This window comes from Melospiza georgiana, chromosome 1, assembly GCF_028018845.1.
Source record: "Melospiza georgiana isolate bMelGeo1 chromosome 1, bMelGeo1.pri, whole genome shotgun sequence".
Taxonomy (NCBI): domain Eukaryota; kingdom Metazoa; phylum Chordata; class Aves; order Passeriformes; family Passerellidae; genus Melospiza; species Melospiza georgiana.
Genome location: NC_080430.1, coordinates 154,276,393 through 154,301,818, shown reverse-complemented (window position 1 = coordinate 154,301,818; position 25,426 = coordinate 154,276,393). Strand labels below are relative to the sequence as shown.

Genomic DNA, 25,426 nt, shown 5'->3' with positions numbered 1-25,426 from the left:
GCCAGGTTGGGCAGTGCCAAGAACAGCCCAGCCCAGGGGAAGAAGTCCCTGCCCATGGCAGGGCTGCACCGGACGGGCTGTAAGGTCGCTCCATCCCAAACCATTGCAGAGCCCCCGGGGCCGGGATGGGGCGGGGCAGGCGCTCGACAGCACCAGCAGCTCGTGCTGCCGCCTGCTGTTGGCACACGGAACTGCAGCTGGGGGCGGCGCATGCGCAGTGCTGCTGATTGCCCGCTCTGGCTGCTGCTGCTCTCCAGTGGACAATTCCTGAACCACAACTGCCAGAATCCCCAAATCCCAGAATGGGTGAGGCTGGAAGGACCCAGAGTGGGCACCTGGCCCAACCTCCCAGCTCAGGCAGCGTCATCCCTGAGCACAGGATTGAGTCCAGAGCAGCCCAGAACTTGACACGGCACTGGGCAGAGCTGGACACAGCACTCCTGATGTGCCTCCCTGGGAAGGGCAGAGGGTCCCGAATACTCCCCGACTTCCTGGCTCTGCTCTTCTCAATGCCCCCTGGATCCCTCCTGGTCCCAGCCCACAGAGCCAGCTCCACTGGTCACCCACCAGCACTCCCAGGTCCTTCTCCAGAGCTGCTCCAACAGGTGCCCCCAGCCAGGGATGACACTGGGGACTGTTCCTCCCCAGTGACCAAACCTGCCCCAGCCCTCTTGAATCTCACAATTTCTAGCCATTAGGGTCCCCCTGAAGTGCAGGATATGTCAGGATGCTTTGCCTGAAATGTGCCCAAAGGACAATGCCCCATTTGTGGCCATCAAGGCTGCACTGAGAGAGATCTGGTGCTGATTTTGGTGCTGAATTGGGCTAAAACCAACTCTGAATTGACAACTGAGAGTAAATCACCAGAGCTGGGCCTGGCCATCCATCAGCTGACCCTGGGAATGTCCAGTCCCCTCTGAGACAGTGATTCCTCTCCCCTATTCCTGCTTGGAATGCAATGTGTGGGAAGTTCTTCTCTTGGGAAGGGGATGCTCCTCAAGGATCCTCCTCGAGGCTGGGAGAAAGAGACGTTCCCACAAGTGTTGGTGTGGGGATTGACATTGAGCCTTGCTTAAGAATTGTCACTTTTGGCTGGCTGTTACAGATTTATTTAATGGAATCATTTTGACTGAATTATTTTATAGAACTGTTTGCACAATGGCTTTGGTGGCCACAGTGGTCACAGTGTCTGTGGTATCCTCATGGCTCAAGAAGTCTTGGTGATCATGGCTGCCAAAGTGGCCTTAGTGGTGATTGTGACCATAGTGGCCAGAGAGGCTGTGGTGGCTGCAGTGGCAACAGTGACAGTGGTGGCCCCAGTTACCTCATGGTGGCAATAGCTGCCAGGGTGTCCCTAGTGGCAGTGGTGGCCTTGGTAGCCCTGGTGGTCTTGTTTCTCTGGGGGTCCTGGTGGTCTTGGTGATTGTGGTGGCCACAGTGACAACAGTGACCTTGGTTGTCACAGTCACCACAGTTACCTCGGTGGCCTCGTGGCTCAGAGGATTCCAGTGGCCAGTGTCAGGGCTGTGGTGGCCAGGAGGAGTCCTCCACCATGGAAGGGAGCACTGGGGACACTCCCACCTGAGGGAAAAAGATGAGCATCAGGGGGACCATGAGGCGAGTGAAGGGGTCAGGGATGGCAATAATGGAGGCTTCGGTGTTACAGGAGAGATGGGGTCCATGAGTTGACAGGTGACAGGGTGTTGGGGGGGGCATGGGGGGTACAAAGGCCAGGGAGGTTGTGGGCCATGGTGGCCTTAGGAGTGACAGGGGTCAGGAGGAGTCAGAGGTGCCTTGAGGGGGGAGGAGGGCTTCTGGGAGTGCCAGAGAGTGTCCGTGACCCACCCATATCCAGAACACAGGGCCCATCCCCACAGCATGGCCTTTGGCGGCGCGGGACAGGGTAGGTACAGAGGGTCCCCATCTCTTTCCCTGTCCCTGTTGTCCCATGACACGTGTGTCCCTGTCCATTTCCCTCCCAGAAGTGGGGATCCCCATCCCTGTGCCCTGTCATGGGCATTCCTGTCCCCACAATGGGTGTCCCCAGATTTGGGGTCCCCAGCACGGGGCGTCCTTGTCTTCCCCCACACAGCGGGTGTCCCTGCACTATCCCCAGTGAATTTCCTGGTGCCCTGTGCCTTATCATGGATGTCCCGATGGCCACAGTGGGTGTCCCCCTCCCTGCAGGTTGTCACCTGTGGTGTCACCTTGCAGCCACTCGCAGTTGTATTTGCTGTAGGTCCCAGTGGATCGGAGCTGGATTTTTGCCTTGTCCCCTATCTGGGTGATGTTGATGACCTCAAAGGTCTCAAATGGTGGGATCAGAATGAAGTGAATTGGGGAATCTCCGATTTTTATGCCGACACTCGCGCCCTCACATGTGTGCACCTGGAACTCCATCTCCTTCCCAGAGCACTGTGCAGGCTCATCTCTCATCCATATTGGCATGAAGTGACCAAACCGGACTATAGCACCATAATGTGCCTTGAACCAGATCCCACACAGGTGCTGGACCATGTCATAACACTGCCCTTGAAGACTGACCCTCATTGTTGCCAGGGCCTGGGTCAGCAGGAAATGCAGCGTTTTGAAGTGGAAGTTGTCCCGGTATTCCTGGTGGGAACGCCCGGCCACGCGCACGGCATCATTGAACACGCTGTGGAGGCCATCCATTGTGAAGGCCATGGTGGCGATGATCTGGTCTGGGGACAGAGGGGACTCAGGGGGTCCCTGCCTCTGCCACTCAGCTGTAGCCTTTACCCAGACCTCGGCAAACTTCTTGTTCTGCTCAAACTCGGAGCGGTTGAGGCCCGGTAATGCCGCCTTCATGTCAGGGCCACAGCCCCGGTACTGGTCATCGAAGGAGTTCAGGGCCATGTCCAGGGGCTTCATCTCATTGGCCACAGTAGCCATGGCCATTGCCAGCAGTGCCAGGGTCTGTGCCAGAGGGGCCATTGAGAGGAGAGGCCACAGGGACCAGTGTGGACACTAGGGGACACAGAGAGGACACAGAGGAGACACAGGGAGGGTTCCTCAGGGAGGGACTGGGCAGGGGAGTGGGGGCAGCCCAGGGGAAGGAGAGGCATTCCTGGCCAGCAGACCCCAGGGCATGTCTGGGATCCTTGATCCCAAATCCCGGGGTTACTTATGCCTCCCCAATGTGCCCCAGCCCCAGGGATCCGAATCCCACAATACCAAGCCCCCCAGAAGCCCAATCCTACTCCCATGACTACAAGTCCCCTCAGCCCCAGCAGGATCCCGATCCAAATCCTGGGGTCACCCTGTGAGCCCGTCAGTGTTCCCCTCAGCCCAGCCCCAGGCCACAATCCCACTACCATTCCCCAATTTCTTTGGTGTCATCCTAGGACCTCAACCAAAATCCAGGCATCACCCCCTGCCCCCAAAGAGTCGGCCAGCCCCCACCATGACACCAGTCCAACTCTCACCCTCCTGCGTCCCCCCTCATTTTCCCCCAGAGCCCCCCATTACCCCAATCCCAGACCTGTGACTCCTCAGTGTCCCCCCATGTCAGCAATCCCAATCCCTCAGTCCCGTGCCTCCCCCACAAGAGTCCCCCTGGAGTCCCCCCAGCCCCGATACCAAAATCAGCCGGAGTGAACTCCCTGATGGAACTGGAGGTTTCAGAGAGCTGGAATTCTTTATCAGCTTGGACTCATAACAGATCTCTCCTGATCCTGCACTTCAGGGGGGACTTTGCCAAGGGGTATTTATCCATCCTAATTATAAATATTCATTAAAATGTGTCCCTCACCTAGTACAGCAACTTCACCTCTCCTAGCAATAATTTGCATGGCTCCACCTCTGTCTGAAAATCCTTTTATGGTACTGGGGAGTACTAAAAATGAGTTTTCTCAGTGTGGTTTTCAGTGCGTGCCTCAGTATGCCAGATGACCTCAGGTTGAGCTTTCACTTTTGACAGACACTGCTTGTTCTGTGTTACAGAATTTGCCAACACCCCTCACTGGAGTTCCCTTTATCTCTTTCTCCACACGTTCCAGCCCCTTTGTTCTTCTGTGTACACACATTTACATCCTTTTATTGGTTTTCTGCTAGTTCTTCTTTAAGTGCTATGCAGCACCATTAAGGGATCTGAAACTTTCTGTTCTCTCTCTTATTGCTCACCCCCCAGGAACCCAATCCCATGGTCCCATGTCCCCTCAGTTCCACCCAGGCCCGCTTCCCACTGCTCACTGAGTTGACACCTCATCTCAGATACCAATTGGAGTCCCCTATCAGATGACATCCCTGTAGACACCTTGAGCCTGGGGATGATCTCTTGGAGGAGTGTCTGGGTGACTTCCCTGGCCTTCTTGGTGTGGCAGGAGAAGTTCCGGACCTCCAAGAGGGGATCCACCAACACCAGGAGATACCTGAGCCCATGTTGGCGTGCTAGCTCAGAAAATACATTTTCCAGTTATCATTGGGAGTGTTTCCTCTTTCAGTGATGCCTGGAGGCGATGGTTTTGAATTCCAAGTGTTCTTTTGAAAACACATTGAGCATTACTCTGTAACAGACCTGACAGTTTTGTCCTAAGGTCGCTGAGGATCTGAGGCCACAGAGCAGTTCCCATCACATCAATTCCCCAGAGCTTTGCTGGTGCTTTTCTCCATTACAAAATTTAGCATCAGTTGAGGAGAGCCTGACCTGGTTATTGGGAGTTATCTCTCACCCACCCACCCACCCACCCACCCAGTCTCCCTCTTTATTGTGTGCATTTAGATAAGCAGACAATTCTCAATCTTCACAACTCTATCCAGACCTCACCTCTGGGGCTGAAATTCCTTTCTCTGAAATTAAAGCCAAGATGCTTTGTGGTGGAACATCTCGTGCAGCTTTATTGCAAGTCTATTTATGACACAGATTATTCAATCCCCAAATTTCTGTCATCCAGAAATTCTCCATCAGACAACAGGAGAAGATGCTGCCGATTCCACCCTTTGAGACCTTTGAGGTCACTGATGTCAACACAGAAGGAAGCAAGTTGAACATTGTGCTTCGCTCCACTGGGAACTCCAGCAACTACAACTGCGAGTGGCTGCGAGGTGACATCTTGAGAACAACCTGGGGGATTGGGATACTCAGTGAGGGCTGGGGAAAAGGACACATGGTGATGGGGACACCCATGGCCCAGAGGGGACAGGGATACCCACTGTGGCTGGGAGGCAGGACACCCAGAGCTGGGGACAAGGTCAATGCTGGGGCACAGGGATTGGGGACACCCAGTGCCAGGTGAGGGGGACAGGGACATCCCGTGCTGGGGTTGGGGGGACAAGGTACATGGTACATGGCTGGGTAGTGGCAAAATGGGCCTTGTTATGGCCCTCTCTGACCCCACATCCTCAGGGCCCCCCACTACCTCTGTCCCTCCCGCCATGGCCCTCCTGATGCCTCCCTGATCCTCCAGCTCCAGCATCCCTCTGACCCCTCTCTTTGTCCCCACAGGTGGGAGCCTCCCCAGGAACTCCCCCCATCTTGGGGGGGTTCTCCTGGCTACCGTGGCCATGGCAGTGGCCATTGGAACCCTCTAAGCCGCAGGGCCACAATGGTCACTGTGGTCTGGGATGCCACTGTGGGAGACCACCAGGACGAAGGACCCCCAGATAAATGGGGCCATCAAGGCTACTGAGTCCATTATGACCACTGTGGCCCCTTTGTCCACAGTGACCACTGTGGCCATTATTGCCACTACGGCCTCTGTGGCCACTTTGGTCTCTACGACCACTCTGGCCACTCTGGGCATTGGAATCACCATCGTCAGCATGGCCATTGTGCCCACGGTGACCCATGATGTCACCACGCCCATTGTGACTACTGTGTTCACTGCAACTTCTGAGACCACCATTGACACCATGGCTATCAAGACAACCAAGGTCACCGTGGCCATACAGCCACTGTGGCCACCATGGTCACTGTACCATGGTGTCCATCCTGGAAAAGTCCCTCCAAGAGATGTCCAGTGAGGGAATGATGCCAGGCCAGCAGGACCAGCACAAGGGGCCTGGAGCTGCCAGGACAGCACAGGACAGCAGAGATTGGGCAGCACCTGGGGCCACTTGGGCACTTCCGGACAGAGGGGTTGGGGAGTGGCAATGTCACGGCCACCTCCTAGCGCTCCTTGGCTGCCTTGCCTGGTGTAGCAATAAATTGCTGCTTGCTCACTTGCTGTATAAGAAATGAATCCTTGCTCACCTGGTGTATCAAAAGTTTACCAAAATTTGCTGCTGGCTCACCTGATTGTCCTGGGTTGACTATATGATGCTTTTATCCCCAATCGTCTTATTCTGTTTATGTTGAATAATAAGTTTTGTACCTTTAAGAGTGTTCCAGAGAGTGAAGGGGGGGAGAGAAGAAGGACGCACAGTTTGTTTTCAGACACTGCACTCACTCCTCCACATTCCTGCTCCTGACTGTGTTGTCTGCGGACAGACAGCAGGACAGAGAGCTCTTCTTTTGCTTTTTAGTTAGTTTTTAGCTATCTGAGGCAAAGAAGTTCCCTGGACTGTTTTTTTCCCTTTTTTCTTTGGACCTCTTGAAACTGCTCTGGACTGAACACCCAGGAGAGCACCGGCAGCTGCAGCTGTGGCCCTCCGGGCTGGGCCTGGCCTGTGACAATTCCAGCACCAGAGGGACTAATCAGAGACTGAGCGAGCTGCTTCCTGAACCTGGGGTTTTCTCAGTTTGTCATTTCTTTTAGAGTGGCAAGGGGTCTCATTGTTTCATATTGTTTTGGTTTTATTGTTTAATAAACAGTTTTTTTCCATCTTTCTCCAAGGAGGTATTTTTTTCCCTCCCGAACCAGTTGGGAGGAGGGGCCGATAGGATCTGCTTTTCCCACCGGAGCTCCTTAGGGGAATTCTCCCCCAAATTTTGCTCTAAACCTGGACAATCATGTATCCCCTACAGCTCCTTTAACGCCTTTCCTGCAGAGTGCCTCATTTCCTAAAATAAAGCAGTTCCTGGAGTTTTCTTTAGAGACCACTGAAAGCTTTATTGTTCAAGCCTTGGTCTTCAAACAGGTGATGGAGAAATATTCCTCCCTTTTTCCTGAAGAGGGAAATGTTTCCCTTTTTCACGGGAGACCCTCAGAAAGGACCTGGAGGGGCTGGAGAGCGTCCAGAAAAGTGATGGAGCTGTGGAAGGGTCTAGAGCACCAGGAAGGGCTGAGGGAGCGGGCGGGGCTGTTGAGTGCAATTTTAAAAGGATGAACAATCAGTCTGGGGCCAGTTCCAAAGTTCCTGATTTGAGGAAATACTTCAGAAGAAGTATTGGGAGGAAAAAAAGAAAAACAAACAGATTGAAGAAGGATAAAAAATAAAATAGAGACATGGGACCAGATGAAGCACCACCCATTTATTGAAGGAAAATCCTCCTGATGTTTCTCTCAGGAAAATCTTTTTTCTTTCAAAGCAGGGAATTTTCCCACTTTACCCGCGCATCTCTTGGAGCTCTGGCTTGGGAATTGTCTACAGGAGGGCAGCAGGGAGCGCGGGAAATCAGCAGCACTGCGCATGCGCTGCTCCCAGCTGCAGTTCTGGCTGCCAACAGCAGGCGGCAGCACGATGTGCTGGCGCTGCTGAACACCCGCCCCACCCCATCCCGGCCCCGGGGGCTCTGCAATGGTTTAGGATGGAGCCACCCTGGCATATTGACCCCACTCTTTCCAACATCCCCTGGGTCTCTCCTGGCCCCAGGCCACACAGCCAGCTCCACTGGTCACCCACCAGCACCACAGATCCTTCTCCAGATCTGCTCCAGCAGGCCAACCAGCCAGGACGGGCACTGGGGACTGTCCCTCCCCAGGGACAGGACCCGCCCTTGCCCTCTTGAACCTCCCAGTTTCCAGCCTTTCAGGTCCCCCTGAACTGCAGAATTTGGCAGGATGCTCTGCCTGGAATGTGCCCCAGGGACAATGCCCCATTTGTGGCCATCAAGACTGTGCTGAGAGCGGTCTTGTGCTGATTTTGGTGCTGTATTAGTCTAAAACCAGCCCAAATCACCAACCTTGAATTGACAGCTGAGGATGAAGTATCAAAGCTTGGCCTGGCTGTCCATCAGCTGACCCTAGGATCATTGAGGCCCCCTCTGAGCCAGAGATTCCTCTCCCTTATTCTGCTTGGAATGAAACGCTTGAGAGGATCCTCCCTTGGGAAGAGAATGGTTCCTAGGGATCCTCCTTGAGGCTGAGAGAAAGAGACATTCCCATGATTGTTGCGGTGGGGAAAGACATTGAGCCCTGTTGAGGAATTGCCTCTTTTTGCTGGCTTTGACAGGATTATTCAATGAAATTGTTTTGATAGAAATTTTTAATAGGATTGCTTTGCACAATTGCCCTGATGTGCACAGTGGTCAGAGTGGCTGTGGTAGCCTTGTGGCTCAGGGAGTCTTGGTGACCATGGTGTTCACAGCGGCCTTGGTGGTCATACAGACCATGGTGTCCAGAGTGCCTCTGTTGGCCGCAGTGACCTCAAGGTGGCAATAGCTGCCAAGGTTGCCAGAGTGGCAGAGGTGGCTTTGGTAGCCTGGGAACTCTTGTTTATCTGAGGGTCCTGGAGATTTAGGGGATCATGGTGACCACAGTGACCTCAGTGACATTGGTGGCCTCATGACTCAGAGGATCCCTCTTGCCACTGCCAAGGTTGTTGTGGCCAGGAGGAGTCCTCCAAGGTGGAAGGGAGTGCTGGGGATGCTCCCACCTGGGGGACAGAGAGAGGGGTCAGAGGGGACCATGTGGGGAGGGAGGGGGTTTGGGACATGCATATTGGAGGGTTAGGGGTGGCAGGAGAGAATGGGGGTCATGAGTTGACAGGTGAGAGGGTGTTGTGGGAGGCATGGAGGGGTACAGGGGCCATGGAAGTCAGGGGTGTCATGGTGGGCTTAGGTTTGACAGGGGTCATGTGGAGTCAGGAGGTCCCATGGCGGGTGACAGGTGGTGACAGAGGTTCAGGATGTGCCATGAGGGGTCCCAGCCCCCCCACGTTCACCCACGTTCAAGGCCCATACCCACAGTACTGCCTTTTGGTGGCGAGTGACAGGGTCGGAATGGGGTCGGGGACCATGTCTCTGTCCCTGTCCCTGTTGTCTCCTGGCATGGGTGTTCCTTTCCCTTTTCCCTCCCACAAGCGGGGGTCTTCATCTTTGTGCCCTGTCTCCGTGCCCAGAATGGGTGTCCCCAGACTTGGTGTCCCCAGCATGGCCTGTCCCTGTCCCCAAACTCTGAGTGAGTGTCCCCACCCTCTGTGCCCTCTCATGGGTGTGCCCTGTCCACTGTTGGTGTCCCAATGTCCACAGTGGGTGTCCCCATCCCTCCTATGCTGTCACCTGTGGTGTCACCTTGCAGCCACTTGCAGTTGTAGTTGCTGAAGGTCCCGTTGGTGCGGAGCTGGATCCTTGCCCTTTCTCCTTCCTGGCTGACTTTGATAACCTTGAAGGTCTCAAAGGGTGGGATTAGCACCTCCTTCTCATCAGTTATTGTTACTATGGCCACTGTGGCAACTTTGGCCTCTATGACCACTCTGGCCACTCTGGGCATTGGAATCACCATTGTCAGCATGGCAATGGTGCTCACAGTGACCCATTATGTTACTGTGGCCTCAGTGGCTACCGTGGTCACTGTAACAGCTGAGGCTACCATAGCCAGCATGGTTACCAAGGTCACTGTGACCACCACGGTCACTGTACCAAGGTGTCCATCCTGGGGAAGACACTCCAAAAGTTGCCCAGCAAGGAAGCAATGCCAGGGAAGCAGGACCAGCACAACGGGGCTGGAGCTGCCAGGACAGCACAGGACAACATAGACAGCAGAGATTGGGCAGTGCCTGGGGCCACTTGGGCACTTCCCAATAGAGGAGTTTGGGAGTGGCAATGCCACGGCCACCTCCTAGCACTCCTTGGCTGCCTTGCCTGATCTAGCATCAAATTGCTGCGTATTCACCTGGCGTATAAAAAAATGTATTAAAAACTTGATCCTTGCTTGCCTGGCATATCAGAAGTTTACCAAAATTTACTGCTGCCTCATCTGATGTATCTGCTACAGCTCCTTTAACATTTTTCCTGCGTAGCTCTTTATTTCCTAAATTAAAGCCGTTCCTGGAGCTTTTGTTGGAGGGAATTTAAAGGTTTATGTTTCTACCTCCATCTTCAAAGAGGTGCTTGATGAATGTTCCTCCCCTTTTCCTGGAAAGGGAAATGTTTCCCTTTTTCACTGCAGCCCCTCAGAAAGGACCTGGAGGGGCTAGAGCATGTCCACGGAAGAGATGGAAAAGTGGAAGGGTTTGGAGCACCACGAAGGGCTGAGGGAGCTGGCGAGGGCTGCTCAGTGCAATTAAAAAAGGATGAACAATCAATTTGGGAACAGTTCCAAAGTTCCTGATTTGAGGCAATGCAACAGAAGTAGCACTGGAAGGAAAAAAAAAAGAAAAAACAAGCAGAAAGAGAAAGGATGTATAAAAAAATGGAGAAAAGGGGAGAGAGGCAGCACCAACCATTTATTGATGAAAACCCCTGATGTTTCACTCAGGAAACTCTTTGTGTATTCAAATCAGGGGTTTTCCCTCCTTACCCCCTCATATCCTGGAGTTGTGATTTGGGAATTGTCCACCCGAGGGCAGCAGCGAGTGTGGGAAATCAGCAGCACTGCACATGTAATGCTCCCAGCTGCAGTTCCAGTTGCCAACAGCAGGTGGCAGCACGAGTTGCTGGCGCTGCTGAGTGCCCACCCCGCCCCATCCCAGCCCCGGGGGCTCTGCAATGGTTTGGGATGGAACGACCCTGGCTTATTGACCCCACTCTTTCCAACATCCCCTGGGTCTCTCCTGGCCCCAGGCCACACAGCCAGCTCCACTGGTCACCCACCAGCACCACAGATCCTTCTCCAGATCTGCTCCAGCTGGCCAACCAGCCAGGATGGGCCCTGGGTATCTGTCCCTCCCCAGGGACAGGACCAGCCCTTGCCCTGTTGAACTTCCCAAACCCCAGCCTTTAAGGTCCCCCTGAACTGCAGGATGTGGCAGGATGCTCTGCCTGGAATGTGACCAAGGGACAATGCCCCATTTGTGGCCATCAAGGCTGCAGAGAGCGGTCTTGTGCTGATTTTGGTGCTGAATTGGACTAAAACCAGCCCAAATCACCAATCCTGAATTGCCAATTGAGGGTAAAAGACCAGAGCTGGGCCTAGCCATCTATCACCTGACCCTGAGAATGTCCAGTCTTTTGTCAGACAGGGATTCCTCTCTCCTGTTCCTGCTTGAAATGAAATGTGTGTGAGGATCCTCCCTTGGGAAGAAGATGCTCCCCAGGGATCCTCTTCGAGGCTGAGAGAAAGAGGTGTTCCCACGAGTGTTGGTGTGAGGACTGAAATTGAGCTGTGCAAAAGAATTGTCACTTTTTGCTGGTTTTGACAAAGTTATTTAACTGAATTGTTTTGATAGAAATTTTTAATAGGATTGCTTTGCACAATTGCCCTGACGTGCACAGTGTTCAGAAGGACTCTGGTAGCCTTGTGGCTCAGGGAGTCTTGGTGACCATGGTGTTCACAGTGGCCTTGGTGGTTATACAGACCATGGTGTCCAGAGTGCCTCTGATGGCCACAGTGACCTCATGGTGGCATTAGCTGCCAAGGTGGCCAGAGTGGCAGAGGTGGCCTTGGTAGCGACAGTAGTCTTGTTTGTCTGGGGGTCCTGGAGGTTTTGGTGATTGTGGTGGCCACAGTGACCACTGTGACCTTGATGCCATGGTGGCCATAGTCGCCACAGTGAACCACGGTGACCTCAGTGACATTGGTGGCCTCATGACTCAGAGGATCCCTGTTGCCACTGCCAAGGTTGTGGTGGCCAGGAGGAGTCGTCCAAGGTGGAAGGGAGCCCTGGGGATGCTCCCACCTGGGGGACAGAGAGAGGGGTCAGAGGGGACCATGTGGGGAGGGAGGGGGTTGGGGACATGCATATTGGAGGGTTAGGGGTGGAAGGAGAGAATGGGGGCCATGAGGTGACAGGTGACAGGGTGTTGGGAGAGGCACAGAGGGGTAGTGGGGCCATGGAGGTCAGGGCTGTCACGGTGGACTTAGGTTTGACAGGGGTCATGTGGAGTCAGGAGGTGCCATGGCAGGTGACAGGTGGTGGCAGAGGTTCAGGATGTGCCATGAGGGGTCCCAGCCCACCCACGTCCAGCACACAAGGCCCATCCCCACAGCACTGCCTTTGGTAGGGAGTGACAGGGTCGGAATGGGGTCGGGGATCATGTCTCTGTCCCTGTCCCTCTTGTCCCCTGACATGGGTGTTCCTTTCCCTTTTCCCTCCCACAAGCGGGGGTCTTCATCTTTGTGCCCTGTCACCGTGCCCACATGGGTGTCCCCAGACTTGGTGTCCCCAGCATGGCCTGTCCCTGTCCCCAAACTCTGAGTGAGTGTCCCCACCCTCCGTGCCCTGTCATGGATGTGCCCTGTCCACTGTTGGTGTCCCCATGGCCACAGTGTGGTGTCCCCATCCCTCCAGGTTGTCACCTGTGGTGTCACCTTGCAGCCACTCGCAGTTGTATTTGCTGAAGGTCCCGTTGGAGCGGAGCTGGATCGTTGCCCTTTCTCCTTCCTGGCTGACTTTGATGACTTCAAAGGTCTCATATGGTGGGATCAGCACCTCCTTCTCGTCAGGATACTTGGAGAAATTCCAGATTGCTGCGCCGTGGCACGTGTACACCTGGAACACCGTGGCACTCCCAAAGAGCTTGGCAGTTTTTCCATTCCGTGATGCTGAAGAGAATTGACCAAACCGGACCATGTCACCGGGCTTTGCCTTGAATCGGTACTTGCTCACCCCCCGGTACACGTTGTGACACTGCCCATTCTGAGCCTGCCTCAGCGTCACCAGGGCCTGGGTCAGCAAGAAATGCAGCGTTTTGAAGTGGAAGTTGTCCCGGTATTCCTGGCTGGAGCGCCCAGCTGTACGCACGGCCTTGTTGAACTCTGTGTACAGCTCATCCATCGTGTAGGCCATGAGGGCGATGGCCTGGGCTGGAGATGACAGAGAGGACACAGGGGACTTCTGACCTCGCCACTTGGCTGTGGCATTAAGCAAGGCCTGGGCAAAAAGAGGATTCTGCTGGAACTCGGAGTTGTTGAGGGCCGGCAATTCCGCGATCATTTTAGTGCCACAGCCCTGGTACTGATCATCGAAGGAATCCGGGGCCATGTCCAGGAGCATCACATCCACAGCCGTGGTGACCATGGCCATTGTTAGCAGTGTCAGGGTTGTAGCCAGGGGAGCCATGGAGAGGAAAGGCCACAATGACCAGTGTGGGACGCTGGTGAATACAGATGGGACATGGGGGAGACACAGAGAGGGTTCATCAGTGAGGGACCGGGAAGGGAAGTGGGGTCATCCCAAGGGGAAGGGAGGCACTCCTGTCCAGCAGACACCAGGGCATGTCTGGGGTCCCTGACCCAAATCCTGGGGGTCACTCCCTGAGACCCCCAGTGTTCCCCTCGGCTGGTCCCCAGACCCAATCCCACTCCCAGTCTCCAACTTCTTCGGTGTCACCCCAGAACATCAACACAAATCCAGCCATCACTCCCTTCCACCCCAGTGTCTCCCAGCCCCCCCCCCATCACCCCAATCCCACTCTCACCATCCCCTGTCCCCCCTCATTTTCCCCCAGAGCCCCCCATTACCCCAATCCCCAACATGTGACTCCTCCAGTGTCCCCCCAGCACCACAAACCCAATCCCTCAGTCCTGTGCCTCTCCCAAGAGACCCCAGGGGTTCCTCCAGCCCCAGTACTGAAATCAGCTGGAGTGAACTCCCTGATGGAACTACAGTTATGAGAAAACTGGAATTCTTTATCAGCTCAGACTCACAGTGGATCTCTCCTCGTCCTGCAGGTCACGGGGGACTTTGCCACAGGGTCTTTATCCACCACTTTATCCACCAATTTCAAATATTCATTACAATGTGTCTCTCACCTAGTACAGAAACTTCACATTTCTGAAAAATAATTTGCATACTTCTGCCTCTTTCTGGAAATCCTTTTATGGTACCGGAGAGTCCTAAAAATGAGTTTTCTCAGTGTGGTTTTCACTGAGTGCCCCAATATCCCAGAAGACCTCAGCTTGAACTTTCACATTTGGCAACACTGCTGCTCCTTCTGTGTTACAGAACTTGCCAAAACCCCTCAAATGACTTCCCTTTATCTCTTTCTCTTTGCTCTCATGTGCACACATTTTGCATTCTATTATGGCTTTTTGCTAGTTCTTCTTTAAGGCCTATCCAGCACCTTTAAGGGATCTGAAACTTTCTGTTCTCTCTCTAATTGTTCAGGCCCCACGACCCCAATCCCACAGTCCCATGTCCCCCCAGTTCCACCCAGTCCCACTCCCCATGGCTCACTGAGTAGCTGTCACACCTCAAATACCACTTGGGGTCCCCTATCAGATGACATCCCTGTAGGCATCTTGAGCCTGGGGATGATCTCTTAGAGGAGCACCTGGGTGAATTCCGTGTGTGGCAGGAGAAGTTCTGGACCTCCAAGTGGGGGTCCACCAACACCAGGAGATACCTGAGCCCATGTTGGCGTGGTAGCTCAGAAAATCCATTTGCCAGTTATCCCCAGGAGTGTTTCCTCTTTCTGTGATGCCTGGTGGTGAAAGTTTTGAATTCAAAGGAACCTCTCGTGCAGTTTTAATGCAAGTCTACTTCCCACAGGGATTTGTTGATCCCCAAGCTGGTGTGCCCCATATTGTATTACGGCCACTTCTTTGGGCAGCTCAGCTCAGCTCAGTCACCCAGGCACTGCCCCAAGAGATCATCCCCAGGCTCAAGGTGTCTACAGGGATGTCTGTTGAGGGATTTTTGTGGGAAAATAGGCACAGTACCCAAGCCAGTCTCTATGGGGTCTGAGTAGAACTTCACAGTGTCCCCGATAGCTCAAAAACAGGAAGAGCCTACTCAGGAGAAAAACAAGTCCAGGATGTGAGGCGCGCTAAGAAGACGGAGGAAAAAAACCACAGCGGAGTGCATGAAGGCAAAACAATAAACCACAATGATATGCATGAAGAAAGAAGACTAACCAATCAGCTGAAGGCTTGAGACATGCGCATAGATAGGCTAAACCAATCATGGAGTAGCTTGAGGTGAGTGAACAGAAGAACAAAGACCAAATACATTTTGTTCTTGCAATAAATTTGACTTTTCTTGATCATATTGATCATGGCGTGATGCCCCATTGTTGATCCTCCGCAGATGGCATCTAATAGGGGACCCCAAATTGTATCTGAGGTGTGAGTGCAACTCAGTGAGCAGTGGGGAGTGGGACTGGGGGCAACTGGGGGGACATGGGATGGTGGGATTGGGGTCCTGGAGGGTGAGCAATAAGAGAGAGAATAGAAAGCTTTAGATGCCTTGGTACAGTTTGGTCCTTGGTACAGTTTAAAGATGAATGGGTGTAAAACAATAAAAGGATGCAAAAGTGTGGACATAGCAGGACAAAGGTGGTTGTAATCTGTGGAGAAACAGATAAAGGAAACTGCTGTAAAGGGTTTTTGGAAAGTTCTGTAACACAGAAGGAGCAGCGCCTGCCCAAATTGAAATTATGAGGCAAGGTCATCTGGGATAATAGAGTACTCAGTGAAAACCACACTGAGATGATTCTTTTTTAGGACTCTCCAGCAGAATAAAAATTATTTCCTAAAAGAGACAGAGCCATGCAGATTATTTATGGGAAACGTGCTGGTTTCTGTATTAGATAAAGGACACAATTTCACGTACATTTATAATTATGAGGGATACATACTCCATGGTAAAGTCCCCCCTGATGTGCAGGACCAGGAGAGATCTGCTGTGAGTCTGAGTTGATCAAGAATTCTGGCTTTCTGATACCTCCAGTTCCATCAGGGAGTTCACTCCAGTCGATTTCGGTATCAGGGACTGGGGACCCTTGGTGGGGAACATGGGACTGAGGGATTGGGGTGAGGAGGGGCACTGGGAGGGTCACAGGACAGGGACTGAAGTCCTGGGCTGGTCCGGGGACCAGCGATGGGAGACACAGGACCATGGGAGTGGCAGTGGGGTACTGGGGGACACTTGGGGGGCACGTGGGACTGGATCAGGGTCCAGGGGTCCCCAGGTCTCATGGGACTGAGAGTAGGATTTGGGTAAGGGGAGGAGGGGACAGGGACTGGTGGGACCCATTGGGGACCCCAAACCTTGGGCCAGGGTCCTGGGGGACATGGGGTCACTGGGAGGGGTACAAAGGATTGGGAGAGTGATTGGGGTAATGGACGCACTGGGAAACCCCGGGAGGGTGGGATTCAGAGTCTTGGGGACACTGGGGTGTAAAGGAACGACCCCAGGATTTGGGATCAGGTTCCAGGACATGTCCAGGTGTCTCCTGGCCAGGGCTGCCTCCACTCTTCCTAGGCTGACTCCACGGTCACTCCCCAGCCCCTCACCAAGGAAGCCTCCCCATGTACCAACATGTCCCTCAGTCCCTTCTGTCCCATCAGCATCCCCTGTTGTCCCCCAGTGTTCTTCCTGTGTCACACAGCCTGTCCTCTGTGTCCCCACAGTGTCTCACACTGGTCACCATGGCCTCTCTTCTCCATACCCCACCTGGCTCACAGCCTGGCACAGCTGGCAATGACCGTGGCCACTGTGGACTGCAAGGTGGTGCACCTGGACATGGCCCACAACTCCTTTGATGACCAGTACATCAACTGTGGCCCAGCCATGACTGCGACCTTGCCAGCCCTCAAGCGCTCCGACTTCCAGAAGAACCCTCTTTTTGCCCAGACCTGGGCAAAGGCCACGGCCGAGTGGCAGAAACAAGGCTCCGATTCATTCTCTCTGACCAAAGACCAGGCCATCGCCCTCATGGTCTACACAATGAATGATATGTTTAAGAAGTTCAACAAGGCCGTGCGTGAGGCTGGACGCTCCTGCCAGGAATACCAGTACAACTTCCACTTCAAAACGCTGCATTTCCTGCTGACCCAGGCCCTCCAGAAGCTCAGATGCCCTAATAAGTGTCTGGATGTATCCCGGGGAGTGAGGAATACCCAGTTCAATGTGAAATTTGGTGATAATGTCCGCCTCAATCAATTCACTTCATCGTCAATGAATAAATCGGTGGCCGAATATTATGGGACAGACACGATGTTTGAGGTGCACACATGTCGCGGAGCACACATCGAGAAGTTCTCCTTCAATCAAAGTGAGAAGGAATTGCTGATCCCACCCTTTGAGAACTTTCAGGTTGCAAAAGTCACCAGGGAAGGGAAGAAGCTGCAGATTGAGCATCGCTCAACTGGGAACTCCAGTAACCACAACTGCGAGTGGCTGCGAGGTGACATCTTGGGAACAACCTGGGGAGATGGGGGCACTCAGTGAGGGTTGGGGACAAGGACACACGGTGCTGAGGACGCCCATGGCCCAGAGGGGACAGGGAAACCCACTGTGGCTGGGAGACAAGACACCTAGAGCTGCGGACAGGGTCAAGGACAGCATTGCATGGGCACAGGGGTTGGGGACAGCCAGTGCCAGGTGAGGGGGACAGGGACATCCAGTGCTGGGGTTGGGGGGACAAGGTACATGGTACATGGCTGGGTACAGGGGACATGGACCTCATTATGGCCCCCTCTGACAAGACACCCTCAGGGCCCCCAACCACCTCTGTCCCTCTCCCCATGGCCCTCCTGATGCCCCCCTGGCCCTCTCACCCCAGGATCCCCTGACCCCTCTCTTTTTCCCCACAGGTGGGAGCCTCATCAGGAACTCCCCCCATCTTGGGGGGCTTCTCCTGGCCACCGTGGCCATGGCAGTGGCCATTGGAACCCTCTAAGCCTCGAGGCCACCAAGGTCGCGGTGGTTGTGGAGGCCACTGTGGAAGGCCACCAGGATGAAGGCCACCAGGACAAAGGCCACCAGGACCCACAGAGAAATGGGGCCACCAAGGCTAGCGAGGCCATTATGACCACTGTGGCCCTTTTGTCCACAGTGACCACTGTGGTCGTTATTGTCACTATGGCCTCTGTGGCCACTTTGGCGTCTATGACCACTCGGGCCACTCTGGGCATTGGAACCACCATCGTCAGCATGGCCATTGTGCTCACAGTGACCCAAAATGTCACCATGCACACTGTGACTACTGTGTTCGCTGCAACTACTGAGACCACCAGTGACACCACGGCTAGCAAGGCGACCAAGGTCACCGTGGCCACCACAGCCACTGTGGCCACCATGGTCACTCTACCAAGGTGTCCGTCTTGGAAAAGCCCCTCCAAGATGTGCCCACTGAGGGAACGATGCCAGGCCAGCAAGACCAGCACAGGGGGAGGAAGGGGGGGGGGTGGGGACTGGAGCAGCCAGGACAACACAGGACAGCAAGGACAGCACAGATTGGGCAGTGCCTGGGGCCACTTGGGCACTTCCCAATAGAGGGTTTTAGGAGTGGCAATGTCACGGCCACCTCCTAGGGCTCCTTGGCTGCCTTGCCTGATGTAGCATCAAATTGCTGCTTACTCACCTGGTGTATAAAAAAATTTATCAAAAACTTGATCCTTGCTTGCCTGGCATATCAAAAGTTTACCAAAACTTACTGCTACAGCTCCTTTACACTTTTCCCGCACGGCTCCTCATTTCCTAAAATAAAGCAGTTCCTGAAGTTTTTGTTGGAGGGAATTTAAAGGTTTATGTTTCTACCTCCATCTTCAAAGAGTTGCTTGAGAAATGTTTCTCCCTTTTTCCTGGAAAGGGAAATGTTTCCCTTTTTCACTGTAGCCCCTCAGAAAGGACCTGGAGGGGCTAGAGCATGTCCAGGAAAGAGATGGAAAAGTGGAAGGGTTTGGGGCACCAGGAAGGGCTGAGGGAGCTGGCGAGGGCTGCTCAGTGCAATTTAAAAAGGATGAACAATCAATTCGGGGACAGTTCCAAAGTTCCTGATTTGAGGCAATGCAACAGAAGTAGCACTGGGAGGAAAAAAAAGAAAAAACAAACAGAAAGAGAAAGGATGTAAAATCAAATGGAGAAAAGGGGAGAGAGGCAGCACCACCCATATATTGATGAAAACTCCTGATGTTTCATTCAGGAAACACTTTTCTGTTTCAAATCAGGGATTTTGCCTCTTTACCCGCTCATCTCCTGGAGTTGTGGTTTGGGAATTGTCCACCGGAGGGCAGCAGCGAGTGTGGGAAATCAGCAGCACTGCGCATGCGCCGCTCCCAGCTGCAGTACCGGGTGCCAACATCAGGCGGCAGCACGAGATGCTGGTGCTGCTGAGCGCCCACTCCACCCCATCCCGGCCCCGGAGGCTCTGCAATGGTTTGGGATGGAGCAACCCTGGCATATTGACCCCACTCTTTCCAACATCCCCTGGGTCTCTCCTGGCCCCAGGCCACACAGCCAGCTCCACTGGTCACCCACCAGCACCACAGATCCTTCTCCAGAGATGCTCCACCAGGCCAACTACCCAGGACGGGCACTGGGGACTGTCCCTCCCCAGGGACAGGACCTGCCCTTGCCCTGTTGAACATCCCAAACCCCAGCCTTTAAGGTCCCCCTGAACTGCAGGATGTAGCAGGATGCTCTGCCTGGAATGTGACCAAGGGACAATGCCCCATTTGTGGCCATCAAGGCTGCACTGAGAGGGGTCTTCTGCTGATTTTGCTGCTGAATTGAGCTAAAACCAGCCCAAATCACCAACCCTGAATGAACAATTGAGGATGAAGCATCAGAGCTTGGCCTGGCCATCCATCAGCTGACACTGGGAATATTGATTCCCCTCTGAGACAGAGATTCCTCTCCCTTACTCTGCTTGGGATGAAATGTGTGTGAGAATCCTCCCTTGGGAAGGAAATGCTCCCTAGGGATGCTCCTTGAGGCTGACAGAAAGAGACATTCCCATGATTGTTGGTGTGGGGAAAGACATTGAGCCCTGTTTAGGAATTGTCTCTATTTGCTGGCTTTGACAGAATTATTCAATGAAATTGTTTTGATAGAAAATTTTAATAGGATTGCTTTGCACAATGGCCCTGATGTGCGCAGTGGTCAGAGTGGCTCTGGTGGCTCAGGGAGTCTTGGTGTTCACAGCGGCCTTGGTGATTATACAGACCATGGTGTCCAGATTGCCTGTGATGGCTGCAGCGACCTCATGGCGGCAATAGCTGCCAAGGTGGCCAGAGTGGCAGTGGTGGCCATGGTAGCCTTCGTGGTCTCATTTCTCTGAGGGTCCTGGAGGTTTTGGTGATCGTGGTGGCCACAGTGACCACAGTGACTTCTGTGACTTTGGTTGCCTCATGGCTCAGAGGATCCCTGTAGCCACTGCCAAGGTTGTGGTGGCCAGGAGGAGTCCTCCAAGGTGGAAGGGGGTGCTGAGGAGGGTCCCACCTGGGGGACAGAGAGAGGGGACCATGTGGGGAGTGAGGGAGTTGGGGACATGCATACTGGAGGGTTAGGGAAAAAGGAGAGATGGGGACCATGAGTTGACAGGTGACAGGGTGTTGGGGAAGGGACGGAGGGTTGTCTCCTGTTGTCTCCTGGCATGGGTGTCCCTTTCCCTTTTCCCTCCCACAAGCGGGGGTCTTCATCTTTGTGCCCTGTCCCCATGCCCACATGGGTGTCCCCAGACTTAGTGTCCCCAGCATGGCCTGTCCCTGTCCCCAAACTCTGAGTGAGTGTCCCCACCCTCTGTGCCCTCTCATGGGTGTGCCCTGTCCACTGTTGGTGTCCCCATGGCCACAGTGGGTGTCCCCATCCCCCCAGGTTGTCACCTGTGGTGTCACCTTGCACCCACTCACAGGTGTAGTTGCTGAATGTCCCATTGGAGCGGAGCCAGATCCTTGCCTTTTCTCCTTCCTGGCTGACTTTGATGACCTGGAAGGTCTCATATGGTGGGATCAGCACCTCCTTCTCGTTAGGATACTTGGAGAAATTCCAGATTGCTGCGCCATGGCACGTGTACACCTGGAACACCGTGGCACTCCCAAAGCGCTTGGCAGTTTTTTCACTCTCTGACGCCGAAGAGAATTGACCAAACCGGACAATGTCACCAGGCTTTGCCTTGAACCTGTACATGCGCACCCCCCGGTACACATTGTGACACTGCCCATTCTGAGCCTGCCTCAGCGTCACCAGGGCCTGGGTCAGCAGGAAATGCAGCGTTTTGAAGTGGAAGTTGGCCAGGTATTCCTGGCTGGAGCGCCCGGCTGTACGCACGGCTGCGTTGAACTCTCTGTACAGCTCATCCATCGTGTAGGCCATGAGGGCGATGGCCTGGGCTGGAGATGACAGAGAGGACACAGGGGACTTCTGACCTTGCCACTCGGCTGTGGCATTAAGCCAGGCCTGGGCAAAGAGAGGATTCTGCTGGAACTCAGAGTGGTTGAGGGCCGGCAATTCCACAATCATTTTAGTGCCACAGTCCTGGTACTGATCATCGAAGGAGTCCGGGGCCATGTCCAGAGGGATCACATCAACAGCTGTGGTAGCCATGGCCATTGCCAGCAGTGCCAGGGTCTGATCCAGGGGGGCCATGGAATGGAGAGGTCACAGGGACCAGGGTGGGACACTGGGGGACACAGAGGGGACATGGGGGAGACACAGAGAGGGTTCATCAGTGAGGGATTGGGGAGGGAAGTGGGCTCAGCCCAGGGGGAAGGGAGACACTCCTGGCCAGCAGACCCCTGGGCATTTCTGGGGTCCCTGATCCCAAATCCTGGGGTTACTAATGCATCCCCAAAGTCGCCCAAGCCCCCAGGGACCCAAATCCCAATCCCACAATACTGTGTCCTCCTGGCTCCCCAGAAGCCCAATCCTACTCCCATGTCTACAAGTCCTCTCAGCCGCACCAGGATCCCGACCAAAATCCTGGGGTCACTCCGAGACCCCCAATGTCCCCCTCAGCCCATCTCCAGACCCGAATCCCACTCCTAGTCCCAAATTTCTTTCGTGTAACCCCAGGACATCAACCCAAATCCAGCCATCACCCCCTGCCCCCACAGTGTGTCCTAGCCCCCCCCATCACCCCAATCCCACCCCCACCATCCCATGTCCCCCCTCATTTTCCCCCAGAGCCCCCCATTACCCCAGTCCCAGTCCTGTGACTCCCCCAGTGTCCCCCCATGTGCGCTATCCCAATCCCACAGTCCCGTGCCTCCCCCAAGAGTCCCCAGGGGTCCCTCCAGCCCCAATACTGAAATCAGCTGGAGTGAACTCCCTGATGGAACTGCAGGTATCAGAAAACTGCAATTCTTTATCAGCTCAGACTCACAGTGGATCTCTCCTGGTTCTGCAGGTCACAGGGGACTTTTCCATGGGGTATTTATCCATCCTAATTATAAATATTCATGAAAATATGTCCCTTACCAAGTACAGAATCTTCACTTTTCCTAGAAAAGAGTTGCATGGCTCCGCCTCTTTATGAAATCCTTTTATGGTGCTGGAGAGTCCTAAAAATGAGGTTTCTCAGTGTTGTTTTCACTGAGTGCCCCAATATGCCAGATAACCTCACTTCAAACTTTCGTTTTGGGTAGGCACTGCCCCTTCTGTGGTCCAGAACTTGTCAAAAGCCCCTCACTGGAGTTCCCCTTTTCTGTTCCTTCACGGGTTCCAGCCATGTTTGCCCTGCTGTGTCCACACTTTTACATCCTTCTGTGGACTTCTGCTAGTTCATCTTTAAGCCCTATCCAGTATCTTCAGGAGAACTGAAGCTTTCTATTCTCTCTCTTATTTCTCACCCCCCAGAACCCCAATCCCACAGTCCTACGGTCCCATGTCCCCCCAGTGCCCCCCAGTCCCACTCCCAGCTGCTCACTGAGCGTGACCATCACCCTGACAAAAAGGGGGCCAAGTTTTATTCTGTGGGTTCCATTTCTCCCCAGTTCACCTTTAAAGCAGCACAGAGCCCTCAGTCTGTCAGCCAGTGTTGGGAACTGCACAAGGACTGGTCCTGCACAGCTGGTGTGTGTGTTTCATGGCTCACAGACCAAATGGGTGTTGGTGAAGGGCCAACGGAACCTACAGAATTGCAGCTGGCTTTGACTCCAAAAAATGTCACCTTTACAGCAGACATTTAAAACTGATTTATTGTTTTTGGAAGTGAGAGGGTGTGGGAATCCATAAAATCAGAGGGTTTTGGGAAAGCTGCAAGAGGCAGGCCTCAGAGACAGCAGAACTGCGGTTAGAGCTAAGCGGTAGCAATAAGATTTGTCAGCAGAAAAATATATGAGAAGTAGAAAGTAAAGACAAATAGAACAATAATCTGTGTATTAACCCTTGGCTAGAATAACTCCCTAAGCTACTCTTTTGGTTTGGAAAGACAGGTATCTGCTAAGGAAGGCAGGAGCCTCTCTTCAAATGGAAATTGTAAATCTCCTCCTCCCTTCTCTGAATTGCTATAAATTTGAAATTAAAGGGCTCTCAGGCAAAAAATATGGGAGCAGGAAATAACAGTTCTTTAATAGGGAAGAAAATAAAAAAAATAAAATAAACAATGCAGTAAACTAAACTAACACTGACAGTCAGAACACAACCTGACACCCTGTGGGTCAGGGAGTTGTAGCAGTCCAATTGGAATTGTGGCTGCAGCCCTCCTGGAGTGTCAGGTGTGGTTCTTTTGGAGCAGGGATCTTGTAGAAGGGTGTAGTTTTTTCTCTGAAGATCCAGCGGAAGAGGCAGCTGCTGTTCCTCTGGGAAAAACCAGTGCAGAAGCAGTGCTGGTATTCCAGAATCTCCAGATTATATCCGGGTAGGAATGCTTGGCTCCTCCCTCTGGGCGGAGCATCTCACAATGGGATGCTGTAGTGCTTATCAGTCATGCAGTGACATTCAATAGCCTATTATCAGCAGATGTCCCCGCAGCTGTGGAAGAGATAAGGAAAATTGCCCACTTAACAGAAGACAACTGCCATATAGATGGCAAATGGAATACAATTTGCTTGGCAATCCAGGACATTTCCAACCCCTATTCTGTTTCCATCTGCATCACAAAGAAACCTTACACACAGTTCTCACTTAAGACTAGGTTTTCCTGTGGTACACAATGGGTTTCTCCATCTTTCTGCATTACCCACCAATTGTAACCAGGTCCTTGAGCAAATACAATCCCACAGATGGGTTTGTCTTTGCCTGAGGTGGGAGTAATCCAAACAGTCTTTCCTAAAATACCTTTCATGTGTACAACAGGGACTTTATCTCCATCCACTGTGTGCAAGGGTTCAGACTGGGCAGGACCAGCTTGATTGATGGACCCTTGGGTGTTGACCATCCAGGCGGCTTTTGCTAAGTTCATTTTTCAATTTCTAAAATTCCCCCTCCAAGTGCCTTCAAGGTAGTCTTAAGTAGTCCATTGCACCGTTCAACTTTCCTGGCAGCTGGTGCATGATAGGGAATATAATATATCCATTCAATACCATGTTCCCTGGCCCAGGTGTTGATAAGGCCATTCTTGAAACGGGTCACATTGTCCGACTCAGTTCTCTCAGGTGTTCCATGTCTCCACAGGATTTGCTTTTCCAGGCCCAGGATGGTGTTCCAGGCAGTAGCATGAGACACAGGGTAGGTTTCCAACCATCCAGTGGTGGCTTCCACCATGGTCAGCACGTAGCGCTTGCCCCGGCGTGTCTGGGGCAGTGTGATGGAGTCAGTCTGCCAGGCCTCCCCATACTTGCACTTGGACCACCGCCCACCGTACCACAGGGGTTCACTCGCTTGGCCTGCTTGATGGCAGCACACGTCTCACAGTCATGGATAACCTGAGAAATACTGTCCATGGTTAGATCCACCCCTCAATCTCGTGCCCACTTATAGGTGGCATCCCTGCCCTGATGGCCTGAGGCATCATGGGCCCATCAAGAAACAACTCTCCCTAATGTTTCCAACCTAAGTCTATCTTTGACACCCCTATCTTTGCTGCCTGATCTGCCTGTTTGTTGTTTCAGTGTTCCTCATTAGCCCAACTCTTGGGGACATGGGCATCAACATGGCGGACTTTCACAGGTAGCCTCCCTACCCTGGCCATGGGTGTGTCACTATAGCAACTCCTGCTGGTCACGAGTCGTTCACCTTAGCGCCTCCTGCTGGCTACGGGTGTGTTACTACAGGGCTTCCTGCTGGCCACAAGTCCATCACCACAGCGTCTCCTGATGGCTGTGTCACTGCAGCGCCCCCTGCTGGCCATGGTCCCAACCCCACCTGAACAGAAACCAGGGCTGAGCTGGTGGGAAACACCTGCTCGTGTGGTGTTGTTTGTTCTCTTCTGGGTTTTATATTTTCTAGTAAAAAATCGTTATCCCTTTTCCTACCTTTTTGCCTGAAAGCCATGTAGTTTTTGGAGTTACACTGATTTGGAGAGAGGGATCTTCTCTTCCCACTCCAGGAAGGTTCCTGCCTTCCTGGGCATTTGTCACTTAAACGAAGACACTTCTTG

At 53.3% G+C, this 25,426-nt stretch overlaps 4 protein-coding genes across 4 annotated transcripts; 1 reads left to right on the top strand and 3 right to left on the bottom strand.

Annotated features, from left to right (window-relative positions):
* Nucleotides 1-1,495: 1,495 nt before the first annotated feature.
* On the bottom strand, nt 1,496-2,955 carry LOC131086926 (erythroblast NAD(P)(+)--arginine ADP-ribosyltransferase-like). The gene is made up of 2 exons (XM_058030252.1): nt 2,208-2,955; nt 1,496-1,581 (listed from the first exon to the last, which is right to left on the bottom strand). Exons 1-2 carry the CDS (start codon nt 2,953-2,955, stop codon nt 1,496-1,498), a joined length of 834 nt encoding a protein of 277 aa, XP_057886235.1.
* Nucleotides 2,956-11,812: 8,857 nt separating this feature from the next.
* LOC131086849 (erythroblast NAD(P)(+)--arginine ADP-ribosyltransferase-like) lies at nt 11,813-13,281 on the bottom strand. Its single transcript, XM_058030128.1, has 2 exons — nt 12,531-13,281; nt 11,813-11,898 (listed from the first exon to the last, which is right to left on the bottom strand). The coding sequence occupies exons 1-2, from the start codon at nt 13,279-13,281 to the stop codon at nt 11,813-11,815; spliced, it is 837 nt and encodes a 278-aa protein (XP_057886111.1).
* Nucleotides 13,282-15,802: 2,521 nt separating this feature from the next.
* LOC131086767 (NAD(P)(+)--arginine ADP-ribosyltransferase 2-like) lies at nt 15,803-20,227 on the top strand. The gene is made up of 4 exons (XM_058030004.1): nt 15,803-15,846; nt 16,575-17,390; nt 17,760-18,260; nt 20,092-20,227. Exons 1-4 carry the CDS (start codon nt 15,803-15,805, stop codon nt 20,225-20,227), a joined length of 1,497 nt encoding a protein of 498 aa, XP_057885987.1.
* A 75-nt stretch (nt 20,228-20,302) lies between these two features.
* Nucleotides 20,303-21,534, bottom strand: LOC131086703 (erythroblast NAD(P)(+)--arginine ADP-ribosyltransferase-like). The gene is made up of 2 exons (XM_058029878.1): nt 20,784-21,534; nt 20,303-20,388 (listed from the first exon to the last, which is right to left on the bottom strand). Exons 1-2 carry the CDS (start codon nt 21,532-21,534, stop codon nt 20,303-20,305), a joined length of 837 nt encoding a protein of 278 aa, XP_057885861.1.
* Nucleotides 21,535-25,426: the final 3,892 nt, after the last annotated feature.